The following is a 23,790-nucleotide window of genomic DNA, read 5'->3' on the forward strand; positions in this document are numbered from 1 at the left end:
TGATTGGAATCGGACGTTCGTAGATCCTAGAGTTTCGCCTCGAAACGCGTGTTATATATGGATTAAGAGAAGTTCTAACATTTCTCTGAAGATTTTTGGAATTAGCTTCCATCGTGCCTTTTAGTGAAAACTAGCTATTTGCTAGGGTTTCTGCCCTAGGTTTAAGCGTATATCGATCGTGATATACCTTTTATCGATTTTGATATAATCCTTAGACTTTTCCTGAACTTTCTCCTTCACAAATTTATTCCTTCTGATAAAATATTGTTCAGGTTTTTCCTTCACGATACGTCAACCCTAATCGTAAATGGAAATTTCTTCCACTTATTCTAAGCTTAAAAACTTGGGTCTTACACAAACCAGAACTGAAGCCGCCGAAGCAACCAGGTTCCCTCACATGGTAGTGGGTCAGGCCACAGGCCAAATGGGTCCTGAGAATCCTAATCAAGGTCAAGCGTCGGAGAGGATGATCCCAATCGCAGAACGGGGCTGTGCCGTTCACTGCGTGTATGCTCCTGAAGAACTTCAAGTACTTGCAGAATGGAGATTCGACCTCGACAACCTTGCTGCAAATGGGTTTGACTTGCGTCCTGAAGTTCAAGTTCAGGGATGGGAAGAATACTTCAACAGACTCAGAGGACCAATCTATGACAAATTGGTCAAGGAATTCTGGAAGCATGCTGACTGCGATGACACTCAGGTGGTCTCCTACATTGCTTGAAGGAGAATCATCATCACTGAGAAGTCAATTGTGAATCTGCTGGGTGCAGATACTGCACATGGGTATCGATTTCAACTAACTGAATCGAAGCTGAAACCCAAAACGAAGGATGAGACCAACAAGGCTCTGTACACCACATACAAACCGGGCAAGACTGACTACAAGGTGGTGGATCTTCATCCCAATGCTACACTGCATCAATCAGAGGCCAAAGTGCAGTTCCCCAGACTACATCAACTTCTGCCAGAAGGCGATGTTGTTCTTCATACAAGATAAGAAGAAGATCTGCCTCCCCTTCTTCTTGTTCTCTTACTTGAAGGAGTGTATCAAGAAGTCAAGAACTACTGCCTCCATCAAGTCAGCCATCAAGTATATTCCCTTTGGGAGATTGCTATCCGATCTTTTCATTGAGAGCAACTTTGTGCAAGATCTGATCAAGGCAGGATGCACAGAGGATCTGACCACCAACGTTAGTGATGTCTTCACTGCCAATTCTTTGAAGAAGATGGGTTTGGTCAAGAAGAAAATTGCCCCAGCTCATGAAGATACGTGTGCTGAAATCAGACAGAGAAGGGTGCCTCTGAATGATTTCCCTCTGTGGACACAAGCAGACAACCCAGAGGCAATTCTATGCTACATTGATGATCTGAAGAACCAAGGGTTTGAGATCGATGTTGATGAATTCTTCAGAAGACTGCCCCCAGCTCAAGAGTTTAACTCTCCTCCCAAGAGGAAAGTTCAGAGGAAGATGGTCTTAGAAGAATCCTCTGAAGAATCTGATGTCCCTCTGAAGAGGAAGAAGAAGGCTGACCAGCCTAAGAGGAAACATGATGAAACCACCAAGCCAGATGATGGTGATGATGGTGATAATGAGGATGGTCCTTCTCCTCCCAAGAAGAAGAAGAAACAGGTCAGAATCGTGGTGAAGCCTACACGGGTGGAACCTGCTGCTACAGTCATCAGGATGGATACTTCTGCCAGAGTGACTCGCTCTGCCGTGCGTACAAGTAAGTCTGCTATCATAGAATCTGATGATGATTTAAATTCTATTGATGCACTTCCCATTTCTACCCTTCTCAAACGCACCTCCACCCACCTTACTACAATCCCAGAGTCACAATCTGCAGCCCAAGCCACATCTCCACCCAATTCCCCAAGGTCTTCCTTTTTCCAACCTTCCCAACAAGAAGCCCCTCTGTGGAATATGCTTCAAACCCCTCGTCCAAATGAACCAACCTCACCCATCACAATCCAACAAGAACCAATAATTCTTGAACCCTCTGGACCTGAACTCACAATTCCTGTCCAAACAGAACCTGAACCCAGAACGTCTGATCACTCTGTCCCCAGAGCATCAGCACGTCCAGCTGCCAGAACCACTGATACAGACTCCTCCACTGCCTATACTCCTGTATCATTCCCAACCAACGTTGCTGACTCCTCCCCTTCCAATAACTCTGAGTCACTTCGTAAGTTCATGGAGGTCAGAAAAGAAAAAGTGTCTGCCATCCCTGAGTATTACCTCACATGTCCAAGCCCTAGGAGATATCCTGGACCTAGACCTGAACGTCTAGTTGACCCAGATGAACCTATCTTGGCTAACCCCTTACATGAGGCAGACCCTTTGGCTCAACAAGCTCAACCTGACCCTGTCCATCAAGAGCCAGTTGAACCAGAACCAGAACAATCTGTGTCTAACCACTCTTCGGTTAGATCACCCCATCCTCTGGTTGACACTTCTGAACCACACCTTGGAGCCTCTGAACCTCATGTCCAAACCTTTGACATTGGCTCTCCTCAAGGTGCTTCTGAAGCTAATAGTAGCAATCACCCAGCCTCTCCAGAAACCAACCTCTCCATAGTTCCCTACACTTACCTCAGACCAACCTCTCTCTCTGAGTGCATCAATGTTTTTAGTCATGAAGTTTCTTTGATGCTACGCAACGTGCAAGGTCACACTGACCTGAGTGAGAATGTTGAATCTGTTGCTGAAGAGTGGAATAGTCTGAGTACTTGGCTAGTAGCTCAGGTTCCTATTATGATGCAGCATCTGACTGTAGAAATGGATCAGAGGATCGAGGCTGCAAAGCAGAGGTTTGCAAGAAGGGTGGCTCTTCATGAACAACAACAAAGACATAAGCTCCTTGAAGCTGTTGAAGAGGCCAGAAGAAAGCAAGAGCAAGCAGAAGAAGCTGCACGTCAAGCAGCAGCTCAAGCTGAACAGGCCAGATTAGAGGCAGAAAGACTTGAAGCTGAAACTGAAGCCCTTAGATGCCAAGCACTTGCACCAGTGGTTTTTACTCCTGTTGCTTCTGCTTCCATTCCAGCTCATCAAGCTGCTCAAACTGTTCCTTCCAGCTCCACACAGTCACGCTCGTCCAGACTCGACATCATGGTACAACGTCTTGATACTCATGAGTCTCTGCTGATGGACATGAAGCAAATTCTGACGGAACTTCTGCGTCGCTCTGATAAACCCTAGTCTTAGGATCTCTTCGTTTTTCTCTCTTAACTTTGTTTTATTTTAACTTCTGTTTATTTTCTTTAAGTTACTTTAGTTATTCTGCTTTGTTAGTTGCTATTTATCCTTACACATACATATATATATATATATATATATTTGTCACACTGTGTTTGCAAAAAATTTCTTCTCTTTATTCATAATCATTTTGTGTTTACATCATACTTTTTTTTTTTCTTTCCTAAACTCTACAATGGAGGATCCCTCCTCATTCTTCTGCACTCTTGGCGCTGCTCTGACCTCTCCTTCTCCAGACGATCCAGTGCATACTGGATGTTGTTGAGATTGACGTTTAGCTCATCCCTCTCCAGACTCTCTTCTGTTGTCATGAGCTTCCTCTCTATGATGTCCTTTTCCTCCAGTAGCCTCAGCTCAAGCTGGCTGAGTTCTTGCACTTCCTCCACGAAGGCAAGGAATTCCTTTAAGTCATTCTTCAGCTCTGGACGAAGATCCTCCTCAAGCAGTGTCCTCGTCAGCTCTGGTATGGTCGTCGTACCATCTGGATGTCTTATGTTCAGGAACAAGTCCTCCTCGAACGCCTTCCTTCTGAGCTCTTCCAGTGCTACCATGTATGATGCCATATTTTTTTCCTTTTATGGAATTGTGTTGGTAAATCCGCAAGTGTACGGAATCCACCCGGTTTTAAATATCGAACCACAGGGATTGTGAGTGAATAGATTCGGTTCAAGCTTTGAGTTTGAAGGTTTGTTTTATTGAGGCAAACATATGACGAAGTAGTAATAAGGAAAAAGGAAATATAAATTCAGAAATGAAACAGAGAATGAAAAGAAAGAGTGATTTACTTTGGGTTCTTGCTCAACTAATCAATTCAAGCACATCATTCTAAGCACATGTTCTCATGAATCTCTCCTTGATGTTATAGCCTAAGCAACTACCTATCGATGCCTCGCATAGATAATTCTTTCAAACCAAAAGATAAGCCCAATTCCTTGTGTACTTAAACATTTGTTTGAAGCATAAAGATTATAAAGTTCAGGCCAACAAACCCCAACCCTTCCTCTATTCCTAGTAGCAAGTATAGAAGAGGTAATCCCATAACAAGTCCCTAATCTATAACAAACTTCCGTTCTATTATAGAAAAGCATAAAGCTAGCACATGTTCTAACTTGAAACATAAAGCATGGATATGGGATTCAAGGAAAGAAGAAGAACATGTGGGAAAGAACTTAAGATTATAACTTAAAAGGAAAAGTCTTACAAGAAATCCAAAGTAAAAGAAGAGAGATTAGCCAAGCATGGCAAGAGCCATGCTTGGCTAAGAACCTTGAACACAAGCTTGGAAGCCTTCTCTCACTCTCCTAGATGATTCTCTACCTCTGAATTTTACAAAGTATGAAAAGATTACAAAAGAAAATGACTAAAAGTGAGAGCGCCTGAGCGCCAATTGCATGTTGAAAAACATGCCTCTGGACCTAATTGGCGCCTAGGCGCCCATTCCCAGCGCCTAGGCGCTTAAGCTCGCCTGAAAAGGACTTTTTGGCTTCTGAAACTCCTCTTTTCAATCCTCTTTAAGTTCTTCATCAATTCCATGCTTCTTGGCCTTCTTTCTCCTTCAGTTTCTGCTCTCCAAACCTAACCACAAAGTCAAGGAAGAATCTAGAAGCTCCAAGAGCTCATTAGCACAAGAGGTCCTTCATAAAACACAACAAACCCATGCAAGTCCTAAACTTTACTTAAAATGCAAGAAAACTACCTATAAAACTACTAAATTACCAAAACAAAATAAAGACTAAAGAAAAGAATAAAAATGCATGAGAATGCATGAAACACTACATGAGACACAAGAAAAAGACTCAAAACCTACAAGGAAAAACCATAAAAACATCATATAAACCCGGGTCATCAAATTGATCGAGTGTGAAGCTTACCCTCTTCTAACACGCTTATAAGCTTCATTCTCTCCTTGGAAGTTATTGCTCCTACAGTTTCTCGAGGTTAAGTCCTTGGTAACTGCAGTTCTCTTTACTCCCGTGGCCGGTGGTAAACGTTCTTCGCCTGAATTAACTCCTTTCTTAATTCGCGTAACTCTCATTCTTACCGCGTTTAATTTCTCCATCTTTTCACTCAGACGTTCTCTAAGGGGGAGTACCTTGTACTTCAAGCTAAGTTTTTCACACCCCATGCTTTTTGCTTATGACAAAAAGGGGGAGTACACCTAGTTTTTGATGTGTAAGCTGTGTTAGTGTGATTTATTTTTATTTTGGAGAATTTAAGAGTTCCACCTTTATGACCATAGATGTGTCACTGGGCAAATACAAGGAATACATTTCACTTCTTCTGAAGTGATTATATTTGACTCTGATACCACTTAACGTTGACTCTGAATACTTATGCGCTCTGATTATTCTATTTCATCTATGTCATGCGCCTTCACTCTGAACTCTTACATTATTTAGCTCAGAATCAATACATTTCTAACGTTTTTATTAAGTCTTAGATTCAGGGGGAGCTATGCTCAGAATCAAGCTGTAACTTGGATTCAGAATGAGCAAGATAAACTATTCACATCAGGATAAGTCTTATTCTATATCTCTAAACTCTGAGTGAATTCAGTTTATTGTTTAAGAATTGTTCATCAAAATACTTAGTTTTGTCATCATCAAAAAGGGGGAGATTGTAAGATCAAGTTTTGATCGTGTAGTACAACTCTATGTTTTGATGATTACAAGTTAACATTTGAGTATGAACAATTATGGTACTCTAACGTGTTTTTCTGAGTGTGCTATTTACAGGCTCTGACCTCAATTCAATCTCACACAAATCAGAAGCACTGTGCATAAAGAGTGACCCAAGCAACGCTTTCGCAACATCTATGTTCTCTCAGAACAGTAGAAATGCTTCAGAAGATCTGAAGTCATACAAGCTCTGATATGGACTCAGTCACTAGAAGTTCTGAAGATCCAGAAGTTCTGACAACCAAGAAAAACTGAAGGTTCAGATGTTCTGATGGTGTAGAAGACTCTGAAGATCCAGAAGCTGAACAGTGGAAACTCTGATGTCCAGAAGCAAGAAACTCTGAAGACCATGTACTTCCCTCTGAGTTCAGAATCAGAAGATACAACGGTCAGAGGATCTGTACCTTCCCTCTGACTCTGATCAACCGGCTTCACAAGTTCCAACATGAAGCATTCCCCTGATCAGAAGTCTCCTAGGTTTAAAGGTCAAGTCACTATCCAAGTACAAAAGCATATGTACTATCCTGACGACCTACCTAACGTTCTCAGCAACAGCAGAAGCTGGAATTTCCAGAACTGCCCTCCAACGGTAGCATTTCCATGCAGCGTTCAAACCCTAATCCTTGGAGTATAAATAGAGGTTGAAGTTTGAAAGATGCGGTTGGAAGAATTACACACGCGCAAGCTATATTCAAAAATCTTTAAGCATTCTTTCATCTGAATTCATTGTGTTTACTATTAGCTTTTCAGAAGCAAATTTCTTGTAAACATTCTTTGTTAAACAGTTTGTTTAGTTACCTTTAGGAGATCAAGGTTGATCGGATCTTAGAGAAGACTAAGAGAGTGAATCTTAGTGTGAGCTAAGTCAGTGTAATTGTTAGTCACTTGTAGGTTTCAAGTGCAGTTGTAACACTTTACCTGATTAGTGGATTGCCTTCATTCTAAGAAGGAAGAAATCACCTTGACGGGTGGACTGGATTAGCTTGAGGGATTTATCAAGTGAACCAGGATAAAAATCCTTGTGTGCTTTTCTATCTCTTATCTTTAGCACTTAAGTTCTCGAAAGATTTGCTAAAATCTTTAAGGTGGAAGTTTTAACTTGAAAACGTTATTCAAACCCCCCCCCCTTTCTACCGTTTTTCATACCTTCACTCTGACTATGATGCTTCTGTTCCCTATCAAAAGTTGTCTAGTTCAGAAGATAACTTTATCAGAAGATGTGTAACCATTGGTGCTCCTTCTGAGACAAGACAACAAACGTGTGTCAGTTTATTCTGATGCCTATTTCCTTGTGCCTCTCGGGAATTTCTGTTGTAATGTTTACATCTGCTTTATTCTCCACCGCATGTTATATATATATATATATATATATATATATATATATATATATATTTATTGCTTGTTATTATGTCATTAATTTCTAACTGTTGATTTTTAACCTTTATCTGTGGTTTTCTAACTACTCAACGGTTACTTTCAAAATTCACTACTTACCCACGTTCGCACACACGTTCTCCACTTCACACACGCTCTCTCTCTCTCTTTGAAAAATCAAGTTTTAAGGTTTTCTTAAAACCCTCTCTTCTCTCTCATGTTCATCATCCTCTTTACCCAAATCTTCATCCGCCATGGAACGAATAGAGAAAGGAGACTCTGCAGATGGAAGAGTCTTTCCTCATATGGTTGTGGGCTTAGCAACAAGACAAACTGGTCCTACTCTCCGTTCAAGATCCCTTGAATCGCCTCAAGCTGAGACTCAGGATTCTGGGGAAGTCATTCCAATTGCTAAAAGAAGCTGTGCAGTTACTTGCAATTTTCCGCCATAAGAACTTCAAGTACTCTGTGAAATTCGAGTTGATTTCAAGAATTTGGCAAAAAATGGAGTAGATCTTCTCCCGCTCAAGGATGGTAAAGGTATTTCAACAGGCTCTCAGGCTTCATCTATGAGAAGCTTGTGAAGGAGTTCTGGAAACATGCAGACTGTGATGATATTCAAGTCGTGTCGCATGTGTTGGACAAGAAGATCATCATCTCTGAAAGGTCTATAGCTTTACTTCTGGGTGCTGATTTCTGGGTGCTGATACTATCAACGGCTACAGATTTCAGACTAATGACTCCAAGTCAAAGAAAGTCAAGGATAACATCAATTCAGTGCTGTATGCCAACTGGAAATCTAGGAGATCTGATTACAAGACTAAAGATCTCCATCCTGATCTGAGAATCTGGCACAAGATCATGCTCAACTGTCTTAATCCCAGACCCTCTGGAAGCTCTCCTAACTACATCAACTTCAATCAGAAGGTGATGATGTACTTCATCAAGACGAGTAAGAAGATTTGCCTCCCTTACTTTCCTGTTCACCTATATGAAAGATTGCATCAAGAAGTCAAGAACAACTGCTGGTGTAAGCAAGAGCGCAATCAAGTATATTCCTTTTGGAAGGCTTCTATCTGATATCTTTGTTAAAAGCAACTTGGTCAAGGAGCTATTCAACGCAGGATGCACAGAAGATTTAACAACTCTCTCTGGAGATGCTTTGACCTCTACAACTCTGAAGAGAGGATGGGACTGATAGAGACCAAGGCTGGAGCTGCCTTTGTCGTTCAACCGACATAAATTATGAAGAGAAGAATTCCCCTTAATGATTTCCCTCTCTGGTCCAAGGCTGATGATCCAGAGGCAATCTTGCATTACATCAATGATCTGAGGAGTCAAGGTCTGGGTATTGATGTTGATGAGTTCTTCAGGAATCTCCCAGATGCTCCTGATTATGATGCTGCTGCCAAGAGGAAGCCAAAGAGGAAGAAGGCTAATGCTTATGATGCCAAGGATGACTCTGAGGATGGCAATGATGATGAGCCACCACCTCAGAAGAAGAAGAAAAAGGTCAGAATTGTAACCAAGGCAATCAAGCAGGAAACCCAACAAGCACCAAGGTCTACCAGAGTTACAAGGTCCTCAGTCAGGAACTCAAGTAAGTTTGTAGTTCTTTCTGATGATGATGAATCTGATGATGCTGTTACTGGTTCTTCTCCTATTCCTACCCCAACTTTACCTCCTCTTTCACCCAAATACACCTCTGTCATGAAACCAAACACCATTATCTCTACCAAAACAACCACCACTTGTTCATCACCACCCAAGAACTCTAAAATCCAAACTTCCATTCACGACAACCCAACTTGGCAAAAGATTCAAGGTCCACAAGCCTCTGAACCTTCATCACCCATTCCTCTCCCATACAAACGCATTACCTCTGAAGAAGAATCAACCCCTCCTTCCATACCATTTGTCACTCATACTGCAGTCTCATCACCTTCTAACAACTCTGAAACTGACCGTAACTTTTTTGGAGTTGTAAGTGACATGACCTCCACCCTTCCTGATGAAATCATTAAAGCTCCAAGTCCAACATATTCTCGTCCTCCAACTCCTCTATACACTGCTCTAGTGACTCAGGTCACTCCTGATGTCCCACTTTAACCTGTTCCACTAAATGTAGTCTTTCCTCCTTCAAAGGAAATAAAAGAACATAAAGTTTCCCTCTCCAACTACTCACCAGTAACCTCTCAGGACTTTGAGTTTCAAAATCCTGAAGTCATTCAATCTGACCAAATTCCAGAGCAAAACATCTCTGTTCAGATGGCTCTGGATAATGTGTCTCTTCAAGTAGCCTCTGATACTCAAGCAACCTCTGAAGCCACTAGCTGCAATCTTGCTCCTCCACCATCACCTGAAACCAATCTTCAGATCATTCCCTACATCTACCCTGAACCATAAACACTTTTGGAGTGCATCAACTCATTCCATGAGCAAGCATCAATGATGGTAAGAAATCTATATGCTGCCACTGGTCTCAGTGAGAAACCATACATTGTTGCTGATCAATGGGGACGTCTCTGCAATTGGTTCCATGACCAAATTGATGATATGCTGGTAGTTTACGCTGAAGAAAGAGATGAAAAGATTGAAGCTGCCAAGCAGAGGTTAGCTGCCAGAAACAGAAGAAGAGAAGCTCTGCATGAAATGCGTATGAGAGAAAAGCTATGGAAGACTACGGAAGAAGCCAGAATAAGGAAAGAACAAGAAGATGCTGCCAAGATGCAACTTGCATTATCTGAAGCTGCTAAGCTTGAATCTGCACGTTTGGAAGCTCTTGAACAGGATGCTAAGTTAGAAGCTGAGGCTGCTGCTATGAAAGCTCAGGCCCTTGCCTCTAACACTGCGATGGCTTCATCCTCTTCTCAAGTCATTGGTTCAGTTCCTTGCTCTGACATTCCTTCTACCAATGATCAAGTCAATCCTCCTGCTGCAACTGGATCTGACATTGCCTCTATTCAGGCAAGACTTGATTCTTTCCAGAGGCAACTTGATGAACAAGCTGCTATCAACAAAGGAGTGCAGGAAATGTTTGATACCATACTAAGCAGATTGCCAGAACCCCAACCCTAGTTTTAGGAACTCTCTTCCTTCTTCTTCTTTCTTTTTATGTTTTTAATACTTTTCTATTTTATATTTTCTTTAAATTTTTTTTTTAAATTAGTTAACTTGTTGATTTTCTAATTTATTCTATTTTATCTGTTTTTATTATGCTCATTTATTATTTGCTTTAGCATACACATTAACAAACACATAAGCTCTGCAAAAACAAATTCCTTTATTTCTTTCTTCATACTTTTGCATTACATTTAAAACGGAGGATTTTTCCTTGTGGCTTTACAACACCGGCGTATCTCTGCCTTCTCAAGCTCCATACGATGCTGTTGATACTCCAAGCGCACCAAGTTCTCGCACATCTCGTCCTTCTCCTCTACCGGAGACTCTGCCTTGCACTCAAGCGAAGCCTCTACAACACGGATCTCCGCAGCAATTTCCAACTCCTTCTGGAAGAGCTCCTGCATTTCCTCCACAAACTCCAAGAAGACTCGGAGTGTGGCGTCCAGCTCTGGACTCAGATTCAGTCCCAACAACTGGAAAATCAGTTGATGGATGCTGGGATTCTCCGGATGCCTCACATTGAAGAAGAGATCTTCCTCAAAGGCTCTTTTCTAAGCTCTCTCATGCAAATCTCAAAAGAAGCCATTGAAGTGTTTATTACTAGAAGCAGATGAACTGTGAAGACTGTTATGGAATCACTGTTATTTATACTCAAAGTTCAGTCTCCAGAAGTTATTGCTGAAGCAGTTTCTTGAGGTGTTTCTCTGAAAACTGATGCAAGTCTTAAAGTCCCCTGGCCGGTGGTAAACGCTCGTTTCTTTCTTGGCCGGTGTTCTTCACCTTATTTAATTTCTTCATCTGCATTCACTATATTCATAATTATACTTATTATCTATTTATTTTTATTCTCTTTAACTTATTCCTTCTCTAAGGGGGAGTACCTTGTACTTCAAGCTAAGTTTTTCACACTCTCAGCTCTTTTTGCTTATGACAAAAAGGGGGAGTACACCCATTTTTTATGTGTATATTCTGTTAGTGTGATTTCTTTTTCTTTTGGAGAATATTAAGTGATCAATCGCTATGATTGTAGATCTTTCATGAGGCACCAGCAAGGAAACATTTTCACTTCTTCTGAAGTGATTGTATGCTTTGATAGTTTGACTCTGATATCACTCCTTGATTACCTCTGATTATTCATGCGCTCTGATAGTATTATAAAATCTATGTCATGTATGAATCTGATTGATTTAACACTCTGATCACTATAATTATTTAGCTCTGAGTCTAGACGCTACTAACGTTTTTATTAAGTCTTAGATTCAGGGGGAGCTAAGCTCAGAATCAAGCTGTGACTTGGATTCAGAATGAGCAAAATAAACCATACATCTCAGGATAAGTTCACCTCTGATACCCTAAAACTCTGAGTGTATTCAGTTTATTGTTTAAGAATTGTTCATCAAAATACTTGGTTTTGTCGTCATCAAAAAGGGGGAGATTGTAAGACCAAGATTTGGTCGTGTTGTACAACTCTATGTTTTGATGATTACAAGTTAATTATTGTATATGAACAATTACGGTACTCTAACGTTGTTCTCTGAGTGTTTAATTGACAGGCTCTGACTCTGGTCTAAAAACACACTTATCAGAAGAACAAAGCAAAAAGAGTAGCCAACACAATGCTTTCGCTCTCATTATGTTCTGTTTGAACAGTAGTATATGCTTCAGAAGTTCTGAAGATCATAAGCTTTGATATGGATTCAGATCACTTCAAGTTCTGTAGACCAGAAGTTCTGAAGACCAGAAGCTCTGAAGGTCCAGAAGCTCTGAAGGTCCAAAAGCTAAGAAGTGAAGACTCTGAAGTCCAAGGGTAAGCTGGCTCTGAAGACCAAGTACTTCCAAATCTGATGACTAGAAGTTCTGATGAAAAGCCCAGAAGCAGAAGCTACGAAGGTCAGAGGATCCAAGCTTCCCTCTGACTCTGATCTCATAAGCTGCACGCGTCTCAAAAAGAAACCAATTAAATTATATTCAAACCAGATCACGTGAAGACTATTTGCTTCAGCTAAAGGCACGCTAACCAACGAGGAAAAGTACAAGCCGTCAACATCAAATTTCCAAATTGTCTCATGTCTGAAAAGTAGCCCAAAGTCTGTCACCACCTACTAGCTGACAAACATCATCTTTATGGCTAAAGGATAGACTTGCTTATGAGTCCGCATTAAATGAAGCTACCAACCAAAGCCATTTGAATCAACGGTTTGATCTCACTTCACAACGGCTAGAACAACGGTTGGATTTTGTCTTACCACGGCTACAACACTAGCAAGCGAGTATTTAAGGCAGTCTTGAAGAATCGAAGAACAAGAGAACTAATTCTAAGAAAACAAGCATTCAAGCATTCATTTCCAAACTTCTCGAAAGCATTAAAAGCTCAAGCAGAAATTCCTAAGAGTCAAACACAAGCTTTTATTTCTGCAAGTGAAAGAGAGAACCACGTACCTTAAAAAAGTCAAACCTCTTTATTCTCTTCTCACTTAGTTTCAGAACTCTTAAGTGATCCAAAGTCAGATCTGAACCCACACACTTAGAGTTCCAGTACCATAAATTCTCTACCACTACTCTTGAACGAAGAGAAATTCTGTAGAGCGACTTAATCTTTTTAAGATTGTTGGAGAAGTCCTGACCAATACTTGTAGGAGGAGTCCTGTAGAATACTTGGAGGAGTCCGTGATAGTACTTGTTGGAAAAGTCATGTCGAATACTTGTATTGGAGAAGTCCTTGATACTTGCTAGTGAAAATCTTGGTGGTGGCCAAGTACTGGACGTAGCCCAATCGTTTAGGGTGAACCAGTATAAATTTCTGTGTGCTGATCGTTCTGCTTTGCTATCTTATTTCCGCTGCACTAAACAGGTCATGAAAAGTCATACTTAACGTTTTCTTAAAAGAACTTATATTCTTTTCATAAACCAAAGTTTTAAAACATAAATTTCTGGGACACAATTCAAACCCCCCTTTCTTGTGTTACTTATTTGCATCTCACTATCTCTAAACCAAGGTTACCTCCGACAGAATGCTTCGAAGATAGTTGTCAGGATAGTACGCCTATGGAAGGTCCCCAACGCCAAAGTTCCTGATCAACCTGACTTTATTGACATGCTCTTCATGGATACTGAGGTTTCTTTTAAAAAATTGCATATTGAACGTTTTTAACCTAAATGACAACCTAAATGACATTCCATTTTTTTTATCACAACATAGAATCGTGCCTCACCGTATCTCTTTTTTCACCTTGCAACAGTTCTAGCGCCATTTCTTCCATTTTGCAAGGTAAGAGTATTTTCATTTTTCTACATTTTCGATTGGATATATAATTCTTCCTCCGACCTTTAGGCCACCATATATCTGTGTGGATGGGAATTCTTAAATAAAAAGTCATGATAAATGATGATTGCTAGATGATGCTTACTATTATTTTTTTTTATTTAAGATGTATGTAAAAAAAAGAATCTAACGTTTGACTTTGTACAACCAACATCTCCAGGCATGGTTCTTAAGGATGAGCTTTTTTGAGGTGGTTCTTAAGGTGTATCAATTACAAAATTCTTTGGGATAATTAAACATTAATCATTTGATCTCATATTATTTTTTAATTAATTATCAAACATAACAGTTAACAAAAAATCAATATCAAATATTGTTCCCCAATCAAAATCATTATAAATAATTAATTGTTTTATATTCCTCAATCATTATTTTATATTTTGATTATGTATCATTTTGAATAGTTATTTGATTGTTTCTAAATAAGTTTTTTTCAAACATTTTGATAAATATATAAGAATAAATCTATTAAAATAAATTTATTCATGAAGTATGTAAAAAATTATTTTAATAGTTTTAATAACTCTAATCACACAGGTTGAAGTAGTAAAATTCAATTTCTATCGCTCAATTTGTTTTGGTTGGGATGAATTGTGTTGTTATTAGTTTTTTGAATTTATGGAAGACATTTCCATCGGTTTAGTGATCTCCGGCATTTTTTTTTCTTTTATTTTTAATTTTGTTTATTTTGGTGTCTTATTTTAACTATCCTTCTTAATTTGTTATTTATTTTCTTTCCTAATCCATGCTTCTATGTATCACCCCAAACAGCAGATATCTTCGACGATGTGACGGGAAACCCGCTTTTACCTCAATTTTGGAAACCAAACTCATAGAAGCAAGGACTGGGACGGATTTGGAGTGCTAAATTTTTTACAGTGTTAACCAAGATATTCCAACAACCGTTAGCTATGAGACTAATTTATCACCTCACTGTCAGCGCACTAAGCAATAGAATATTGACCAATAAATTTTTTCCATTCGTAGAACAAGGGAATCAAACCCTCAACTACTTGCTTAAGAAATGAAGCATAGGTTACGCACTTCCTCCTCCAAACAAGATAAGACTTTTTTTAACCAAAACCTTGCAAAAATATAATATACACAATCTTTAAATTTTTTATATCAAAAGTCACCCGAATGCACGGGAATGCACGGGTCACTCCACTAGTTTAATATTGAAGAGACAAATTCATGACTAATCTAGGAAAGCCAATGAAAATATTTACAAATTTATTACTAGTAATTATTTTTCTTAATCCTAGAAAATTAGATAATTGTGTCTTATAAATTGGTACAGTCGGTTACCAAGGGGGTTTAGAGAGAAAATCAGACGTTTAATGAGAAAATTAAGAGGGGGTTTTATAACTCTATGATTTGTTATGACTATATGGAAATGGAATATCAACTATCGGTTTTTCCTCTTTAAAAAAAAATAAATAAATAAAAAAAAAAAAAAACTATTGGTTTTTCCTTAATAGTTGAAATGGTTTATTTTTATTTAAAGTAGTCAAATATATCTGCTCATGTCTAAAATTGTCGATAAGACGAGAGTATTTTGTGTATTCCCTGAATTTTTAATTGAAAGAATAAGCTCTATCAAAGCAAGAGAAATGAGAGAATAAGCACTTCTATGCCAAAAGAAAAAACCAGGGCATGAAATTTCTATTAGCATTTCAGAATTTTGAAAATAATCATAAGTAGCCAATGAAGGATGACGTGAGGAATGGCTGTTTCAACATACGACACTTATGTTTATAGATTACCACTCTAGTCAATAATTTGATGACAAAATGTACAAAAACCAAATTGGTTTTGCTTTAACTGCCAGCATAAGTATTAGTATTATTGCATATACATAGTTACACCTTTGTTCCCTTTGCTTCCTTGTATAGTTGGTCAATATGATCCTGCCAAATAATGTTTGAAAAAGGAGTTAAGAACCTTTGTCAACATGACTGTGATTTGTAGATAAACATTACACATTTGATACAAATTATGAATGATACAACTTAAAAGTGCTAAACAGTTCTGCAGTATCACAGACATAGAAAGTTGACATTTATGAAAATTGATCAAAGCACATGAAGCAAACCTTATAACACTTGAGCAATTGTGGTCTCTTCAATTTGAATGTTGGAGTTATCAGATCTCTCTCCATGTCAAAGGGATTTGGTTCCAGATGAACAGATTTTAGCAGCTCAAAACCCCTAAGCTGAAAAAGTTACTTTGATGTTAGATGCAACTAGCACAAGAAAAATACACTACCAGAAATTAGCTGCACAGGATGGAGAATCATGTATACATACTTGTTGTTTCTGACCAGTGCGGTTGAGCTCATCCAAAATGTATTTTCTCACTTTCAGATTTTCACATAAAGATTTAAAATCCTCTGTCAAATCATGGTCTTTTGCCCAATCCTCAATGGCCTTTCTTTCAGGGACCACCACAGCCACCAAGAATGACTCAAAACTGTTTCCATACACCCAAATCTGAATACAAAGAAATTTCTTTTATCCATTAATGATTCACACAAATTTAGTAATTGAGTTAAGTGTGATGCTAGTTTTTTTGTTGTAACAACAAATTTACAGTGAGGGGATTGTTCCCTAGTCCAAGGCAAGGAAAACTGTCGGGCTCAAAAAGCAATTGCAGACATTCACATCATCCCAAGGGGACCAGTGGGGCTCGAACCTCCATCCCAAGGGGATGAGTAGGGCTTTAACCTGCAACCAGCCAGATACAAGACCCTTGCATCTCCTCACCACCAATCCCTTAGGGTAAGTGAAATGCTACTTTGTATATGAACATATGGTCATATCTCTAGTCAATGTGAGACATCTCAACACATCATGCAAGAATGAACATCTACCGGTGGCCCATATACAGGTGTTGTCTGCTAAGAGGATCTAGGATAGACTCTGATACCATCTTAGAGTTTGAGATAACAAATTCTACCCTAAAAGCTAGGTTATAGGTGAGGATTTTCTTCCTATATGTAAGGGTTATCAACACTTAAAAACTTAATATCCAGCAAAAAATGCAAGATAAGTCTTGTTTTTCTAATTTTACAAACTGTTAAGTGACTGATGTAGGAGCATACCGATGTTATAAGAGGGCATTGCAAATACTTGTTTTCAATATTTTCCACAGCAATATATTCTCCTTGAGACAATTTGAATATATTTTTCTTCCTATCAATAATTTTCATGGCTCCATTAGTTTGCCATTCTCCGATGTCACCTGCAATGATGTCCATGTCAATTCTGCTGAACATATTGCATTTAGAAGCAATGTAACAACTTGAATAATCTATTCACAGTATACGCAAAAACAATGGTGGAAAATAGTAATAACTTCACAAAAACTCTCAAATTAGATTTCCTGTTCGCCTTTTTTAAAGGGATTCAATTTTGTTTTAACAACTTCAAACAAATTCTTATATGAAAATAGTTCTTGAAATGCTCAATTTTTAATAACCTGACATCCCTGCCCTTTTAGCAGCACAGGTATTCTGATTTTCTATGTCCATTTTAAAATGTAATTTTGGATGGCATGAGAGATAACTGAGTGCTAAACTGTCCAACAAAGCTCTTTAACATTGAAACAATGCTACTTTTGCTGTTTGTTATGGGATGAATCCAAATGTTTAACCATATCAATTATGTTTACTTTGATTGATTTGCAGATGTTAAAATCCAGTACAATGTACCTGTATGAAACCAACCATCAACCATAACCTCTTCAGTAAGATCCTGACGCTTATGATAACCAGAGAACAAGGTAATTCCTCTCAGGCAAATTTCTCCACGAGGTTCATTGGAAAGTGCATCATATCCCATTTCTGGCACAGATTCAAGCCTGGCCTCAATGGTTGTCATAGGAACTCCAACTGTTCCAGTCATAGAAAACACATCTCCAATTGCAGTGAAGCACCCTGCACAACTTTCAGTAAGACCTGTCAAACGATAATGAGAATAAGTTAATATATCATACACCTGGACAACTATGAAGTGCACCTTTGGAAATTCTTTTACAATTGATTCTGAAGCCAAAATCAATTATGGGGAGAAACTTCTATAAGTAGCTTCTAGGTGCCATAGTTGATTATGATAAAATAGAAATTGATCCAAACATACTATAATTAACATGTGACCGCTCCGCTAATCATGCTAGTAATGTGAAACCATTTCTCATAAACTACTCCTACACATGTTAAGCAAAAGATCCATAACCATACCATATCCTTGTGATAATGTAGATCCACTAGTGACTCTCAAAAACTCCTCTACATGCCTAGGCAATGGAGCAGCTCCTGATAACAGGATTCGGACTCGCCCACCTAGTGCTTGTTTTGTCTAACAAACAAAATCAATGTCTCAGATTTGAAACCAGACTGTTGGAATGGATTATAGAATGTTCAAAGTAGTGTACCTTATCAAAAACAAGCCTATCAAACAGAGGTGCTGCTTTGTGCTGTGGAAGACCCTTCTCAAGATTTCTTAACTTGCTGTGAATAGAATCTCTATTAGTTTACTTTACACCGATATATAACAATAACACACAAGAGCTTAACTATAAAACTTACTAGTTGTATGCATACTGAAATATTGTACTTAGCAGTGCTCCTCCAGATGAAACTTTGCTATTGATACCTTCAGGTGCGAAGCTTATAGTTAATACTAATTGGATAATGTAGTTACACAAGTATTAAGAACTTAAGTTTAATCATAGAAGTAGAGAAAACATAAAAATAATTCTTGTCTTACCGGCATGAATGCGGTCAAAAACTCTAGGAACACCACAAAATATAGTTGGTTTCAGCACCTGAATATCTTCCATCAAGAACCTGACATCCTGTAGTAGTTAAAGAGAAAATTTCATGAGAAGTGTTAAAATGTTAATACAGGACACTTGAAACTAATTCTTTGAAACGAATCAATGTCTTACGCCTTGCCAAAATCCTATTGAGGAGCCCTTGTGGATGCAATAGGTCTCCATTATCTGGTCATATACATGAGCGAGAGGAAGAAAGGAGAAGTATACATCATCCTCTCCTGCCTGAAAGTATTAAAACATTACATGAATTAATCTTGAATATGATTAACACATATAACATGTATCTCTGAGAAGAATGATGAGTGTTACTTTCTTTAGAATAACGAAAGGAAATTTTGGCCACAGAGTAAGGCCAACTATAGAGAAAAGTAGCAAAGTGGATGAGAAGAAAACAGGAGGAATCAAAATTGCAAGGATCTTGCTAGGAAATAAGCAAATGATCAGTTAATTAATTATTTTCTTTCTCTGAATCTCAAGAGAAAATATGTTGAGTCGTTTCATTTGTGTGTTTGATTACATCTTTTAGTTTCTGATTTTTATCCCTTTCAATTGTCTGTCTCATTCCTTAACTTTTCAATTTGTGACTCAATGCAGTGTGAATCAAGCACTAGCTACACTAGCTTTCTTTGGAGTTGGTGTGAACTTGGTTCTCTTCCTGACTAGAGTTCTTAGTCAAGACATTGCCCATGCTGCCAACAATGTCAGAGCATTTCCCAATGATTCCTACTGGGGTCCATACTTAACCTGCACAAGTTTTCAGCTTATTTTTTAATTTGTACTTTACCATTTGTCTAACTGTAACTTTTGATTAGCAATGTTCTGAATTGTCTAATATCTGACAGGTTGAATATGTAGTTTTGTTAGGGTCTGGCTCTGTCTTCTTGATCAACTCAGCTGGCTGTGGTTTTGGCAATACTCCTTGTGTCCCGATAGGGAGACATTCAAGTCAGCCACCACAACAGAGGGTGGCGCGGCCGCCACTGCTGCCTTGGGGACAAATGTGCTGCCACAGAAGCATGGGAAAGGAGGGCGCCCAACTGCTGCAGGCGGTTAAAGGTGGTAGTTGTTTATTTGGGGTCAATTTGGGTTCGTTATTAGTAATTAATTTTACTAGTTATTTAGTTATGTTTGAATTCAAAACTGTTCAAGGGTAATTATAAAATAGGAATGTACCTGGTGCATTTCATTTCAGAAATTTTGTTGTTATGTCTTAGGGGGAGGCTGGACTCTCGAATTCCAGAATCTGTGATCTTGAGAAAATTTTCTCCCTTCTCTATTTCAATAGAGAATCTTATCTATTCTATACTTAACATGTCCCCACATCAATTGGTGCTAAAATTTTCTACCTGTCCATATATCTAGTTGCTTTTAGTTATGGAGGGCACCAACCCACCTTAGCAACTTTTGGTGCAGACCAATATGATGAGATGAGAAATCCAAAAGACAAGAGTTCAAAAGTACCCTTTTTGGAATTCTTATCAGGAACTTCAAGATATAGGTAAGTGCAGGCATGTGGAAACCCAGTGGTAAGGTTGCCAAAGTGTTCAAAAGAAGTATAGCATGAAAGTAGTGAAGCTTCAAGAAAAAATGGTTATCTTACCACTCTACCTGTTAAGAAGATTATTTGGTCAATAGACAACACTTCAGCCATGAAAGCCTCATTCTTAATAATGACACCTTTGGGTTCTCCAGTTGTTCCACTTGTATACATTATTGTGCAAATGTCTGTCTTATTTTTTGATGGTAGATCCCCATCAAAACTTCCCTACAGAAAAAAAACAGCGTGGAAGATATTATATTGTTAATACTTATATCATGGAATACTTAATCCAAATGGTCATACTTCTAATTTGAAACCATTGATCAATTGACTATCAAATTTAACAACATACCAACTGGAGAAACTCTCCCCATGAGAAGCAGGATGTGCCATGCTCCTCGGCTTCTTTCTTTTGTGAAGTTGAAATATTTCCAAAGCTCACAATAGCTGCACAATTAATCAGCAGAGGTTGGTCAGAATAACATGGAGGAAAGACCCTTAATCTTGGAGTAATTAAGATAGCAATGCTTGACTTACTTTTAAGATTGGAAGAACATTGTTGAAGACATGACAAAATCTGTGGAAACAGATATTAGTTCATCAGGGAAGAAAATAAGAGGTACACAGTTCTGTCTCAGATGAAAGATTAATAATCTTCAACAAACTCAATGGATAGCTTGCACTAAATGACAATGTAATGAAGGATCAGAAAATGTAAAAAAATTTCAAAATATAACCTGATTTTACATTACTTCTCCAACCAAGTGACATACAGAAATTTTAAATAATAAATCATGCATGTAATTCATCTAAGAAGGGTGATCATGGCTTGATGCTTCAATCAGATAATCTATGCGTGGTTTCATTCTTCAAACAAAGCATGTTTCATATTGCAGTCAGCAATGGCAATTGCGATCACAACATTAAGGTTCTCAGCTTATCACAACCACATCACGACCGCAACCACATTTGGCGGCATTTATCCGCAATTTTCTAAATTATCAAAGATCACAACATAACCGCAATTGCAACTGCAACTGCAATTTTTCATATCACTAATAAAGCACCAAAATTTTAAGGCACTTTAAAATGTAGGTTGACTAAGAAAATAAGGTAAATTGTAAAAGTAGAACAATTAAATTAAATGTTTGAGACAGTCAATCTTGCAATAGTAAAAAGAATGTGGACAAAGAACTGAAACATACTGATGCAATCTTTTTTTCCTGTACAAATGCAATTGAAACTTCAGCATGATTTATGATAAACTCCACTGCATTAGGACCTGTCAGGTGTAAACCCAGGTTAAAAGTCATTTCTTATTGGACTGAATGTCAGAATGAGTATTTAGTTAGAGAAAATTTTCCTACTAAAGGTCTTATTTGTGTCCATAAGTTCTATAGGGGAATTCAAATGATAAAATCAAGCAAATTGAAACACTTGCTAAGGCAGGAAGCACATACCAAGTGTGTCATATAAGGGAACATATGTTACTGCACAGCTATTGCAGGCCTGCAAAACAGTAAAGTTAAATCAGGTGAAGTCCTTGTAGCACTGATTTTATGATTGGATGGATGAGCTTCTGTTTTCTCAGAATCAATTCTGAATCTCTGACAGAAGCTTCTCATCAGAATTGATTCAGGCTTCAAAATCAATGGCAGAAGGATTTCCAGACATGCACTGAATGAAGAATGATGATGTAAACAAAGTGCTATACCTCCATTGCAATGATCCATTCAGGACAGTTGGAACCATATATGCCACAACGATCACCCTTGTGATATAAAACCATTAGTTAGATTGTTGATTTCACATTTTAATGATTCCCAATGCAAAATATCTTGAATAGAAAGTAATATTGAAGACTCACAGGATTGACACCAAGGTTCCTCATGGCAGACCCCAATTTGATGGAAGCATCATAAACCTCTTTATATGTAAGCCATGAATATGGACCTTCCTGCAAATTCAGCTCAATGCTCAAATAATGTTTTCCGAACACAAAGGAAATGATGCATGGCATGGAAATACAAGTAGTTCTGTAGTTGTTACCTTAGATTCTAGCTTTTGACGCCTTCCCAGCATTGGGTTGTTAGGGTTCCTCTTAACAGAGTCCCTGCCAAAGGAAGCATCAAAACAATGCTTAAAGCCAAATACTGGTGTTCAAGCTTCTTCACAAACACAACAACATACCATTTCTTTTACACCTAGCAGGCAGCCTAGCATAAATTTTTAGCTTCTTGTATTCATTTTAGTTCTTATTATCTTTATGTGTTTTGGTTTCCCCGGACTACCAATTATAATTCTTGTCAAACTTTTTATCTAAACTATTCTATTAACAGTGACATGTTATTTTCCTAAATTATAACTTTAACATCCATTTTTTTGGGTTTAAACGTAACGTATCAACTTGTGAGACAATCTTGTTCATGCCCGATAAGACGTTTATGAGCGGCAAAGTTCTCTACTAAGTATTTAATGCAGGTGAATTCATAGAGACTCGAAACTGAGACCTCTCCATTTCACTCATCATTATGAATTTATTATGTAAATAATTTGGAGGAAGAGCATTTGTGTAATTGGCAATTAAATTGAACAAATTAAGAGATTAAGACTTACAATAATATGGATAAAAATTTGACTAAAATCAAACACTATAAATTAAGAAAAAAACAAAATCAGGACACTTGGTGAGGGAGTACTCATAGCACTAGGCATCAAAATAAAAAATAGGCTGGATTTTATCTCAATCAAAGAATTGCATTGTCAGGTTCTAAAGTGTCACTAAACAGAACAAAAAGGTTTTACAATTCTTTCCTAGGAAAAACTTTTGGGTTTAAAATACTTGGACACAAAAACCTTAGGCATTATTGATTTACTGTGCACAAATTAAATGAAATAATTTAGCAAGATGCAGGACAATTATTGTTAATTTCCATTTGATGAAAAAGAAACTAAAAAACAAATTATATAGTAAACCTGAAGAAATCCCATGGGGACTCCACACCAGAAGGCAACTCCAACAAACCATCTTTGGCATAAATGCACCTATACACTGGTCCTACTGATGGCTTTCCTTCAGTTGCAGGCTTTCCCTCCTCAACCTTAACAGTGTAAACCTCTGGCATTGTGATCAGGATCACAGGAACAAGAAGAATGGAATGTGCAGGTTTGTTTGTGTTTCAGAACTGAACCTTGCAGGGGAATATGATGATGATGATCCACAAGTGGGGTTATATGGGTGAGGTAGTTAGGAGTGTAGAGGTGAGGCAAAGCAATAAATTCTAAGTTTGCTTTAAAAGATTGAGCATATATCAAAATAATTTTTGTAGCGCTGTCTTATTACCCTCTTTCAAATTTTTGTGTCTGTTTGCATGTTTTCAGTAAGCATTTATAGTGGTAGCGCAAGGTTGGTGAAACTACCCAAAATCAGAAACAAAACAAAGAGAAAAAAATTAAACTTATAAACAATGGGTATTGTTATTATTGTAACAATAAATTTAGGGTGTTTGAATAAACATGTTAATCAAGTGCTTATTGCAAGGGGCTCTTATGGCATAAGCGCGTATTAATTTGAGAAATTTATTAAAATGAGTTGGAAATAAGTTATAAATTAGCATAAGTTCTAATTCATTAGCTAATCATTATTTAAATATA

The 23,790-nt window shown here is 38.1% G+C and overlaps 1 protein-coding gene across 1 annotated transcript; it reads right to left on the reverse strand.

The window, feature by feature from the left end:
• Positions 1–15,411: 15,411 nt before the first annotated feature.
• On the reverse strand, positions 15,412–23,480 carry LOC130737433 (probable CoA ligase CCL6). Its single transcript, XM_057589189.1, has 19 exons — positions 23,113–23,480; positions 22,186–22,249; positions 22,004–22,093; positions 21,851–21,907; positions 21,597–21,645; positions 21,342–21,418; positions 20,674–20,713; positions 20,489–20,583; positions 20,197–20,361; positions 18,708–18,818; positions 18,527–18,614; positions 18,346–18,412; positions 18,192–18,267; positions 17,998–18,115; positions 17,470–17,715; positions 16,861–17,000; positions 16,067–16,249; positions 15,853–15,972; positions 15,412–15,667 (listed from the first exon to the last, which is right to left on the reverse strand). The coding sequence occupies exons 1-19, from the start codon at positions 23,259–23,261 to the stop codon at positions 15,620–15,622; spliced, it is 1,983 nt and encodes a 660-aa protein (XP_057445172.1). The 5' UTR covers positions 23,262–23,480; the 3' UTR covers positions 15,412–15,619.
• Between the last annotated feature and the right edge of the window lie 310 nt (positions 23,481–23,790).

The sequence above is a fragment of the Lotus japonicus genome, chromosome 2 (assembly GCF_012489685.1).
Source record: "Lotus japonicus ecotype B-129 chromosome 2, LjGifu_v1.2".
Classification (NCBI taxonomy): domain Eukaryota; kingdom Viridiplantae; phylum Streptophyta; class Magnoliopsida; order Fabales; family Fabaceae; genus Lotus; species Lotus japonicus.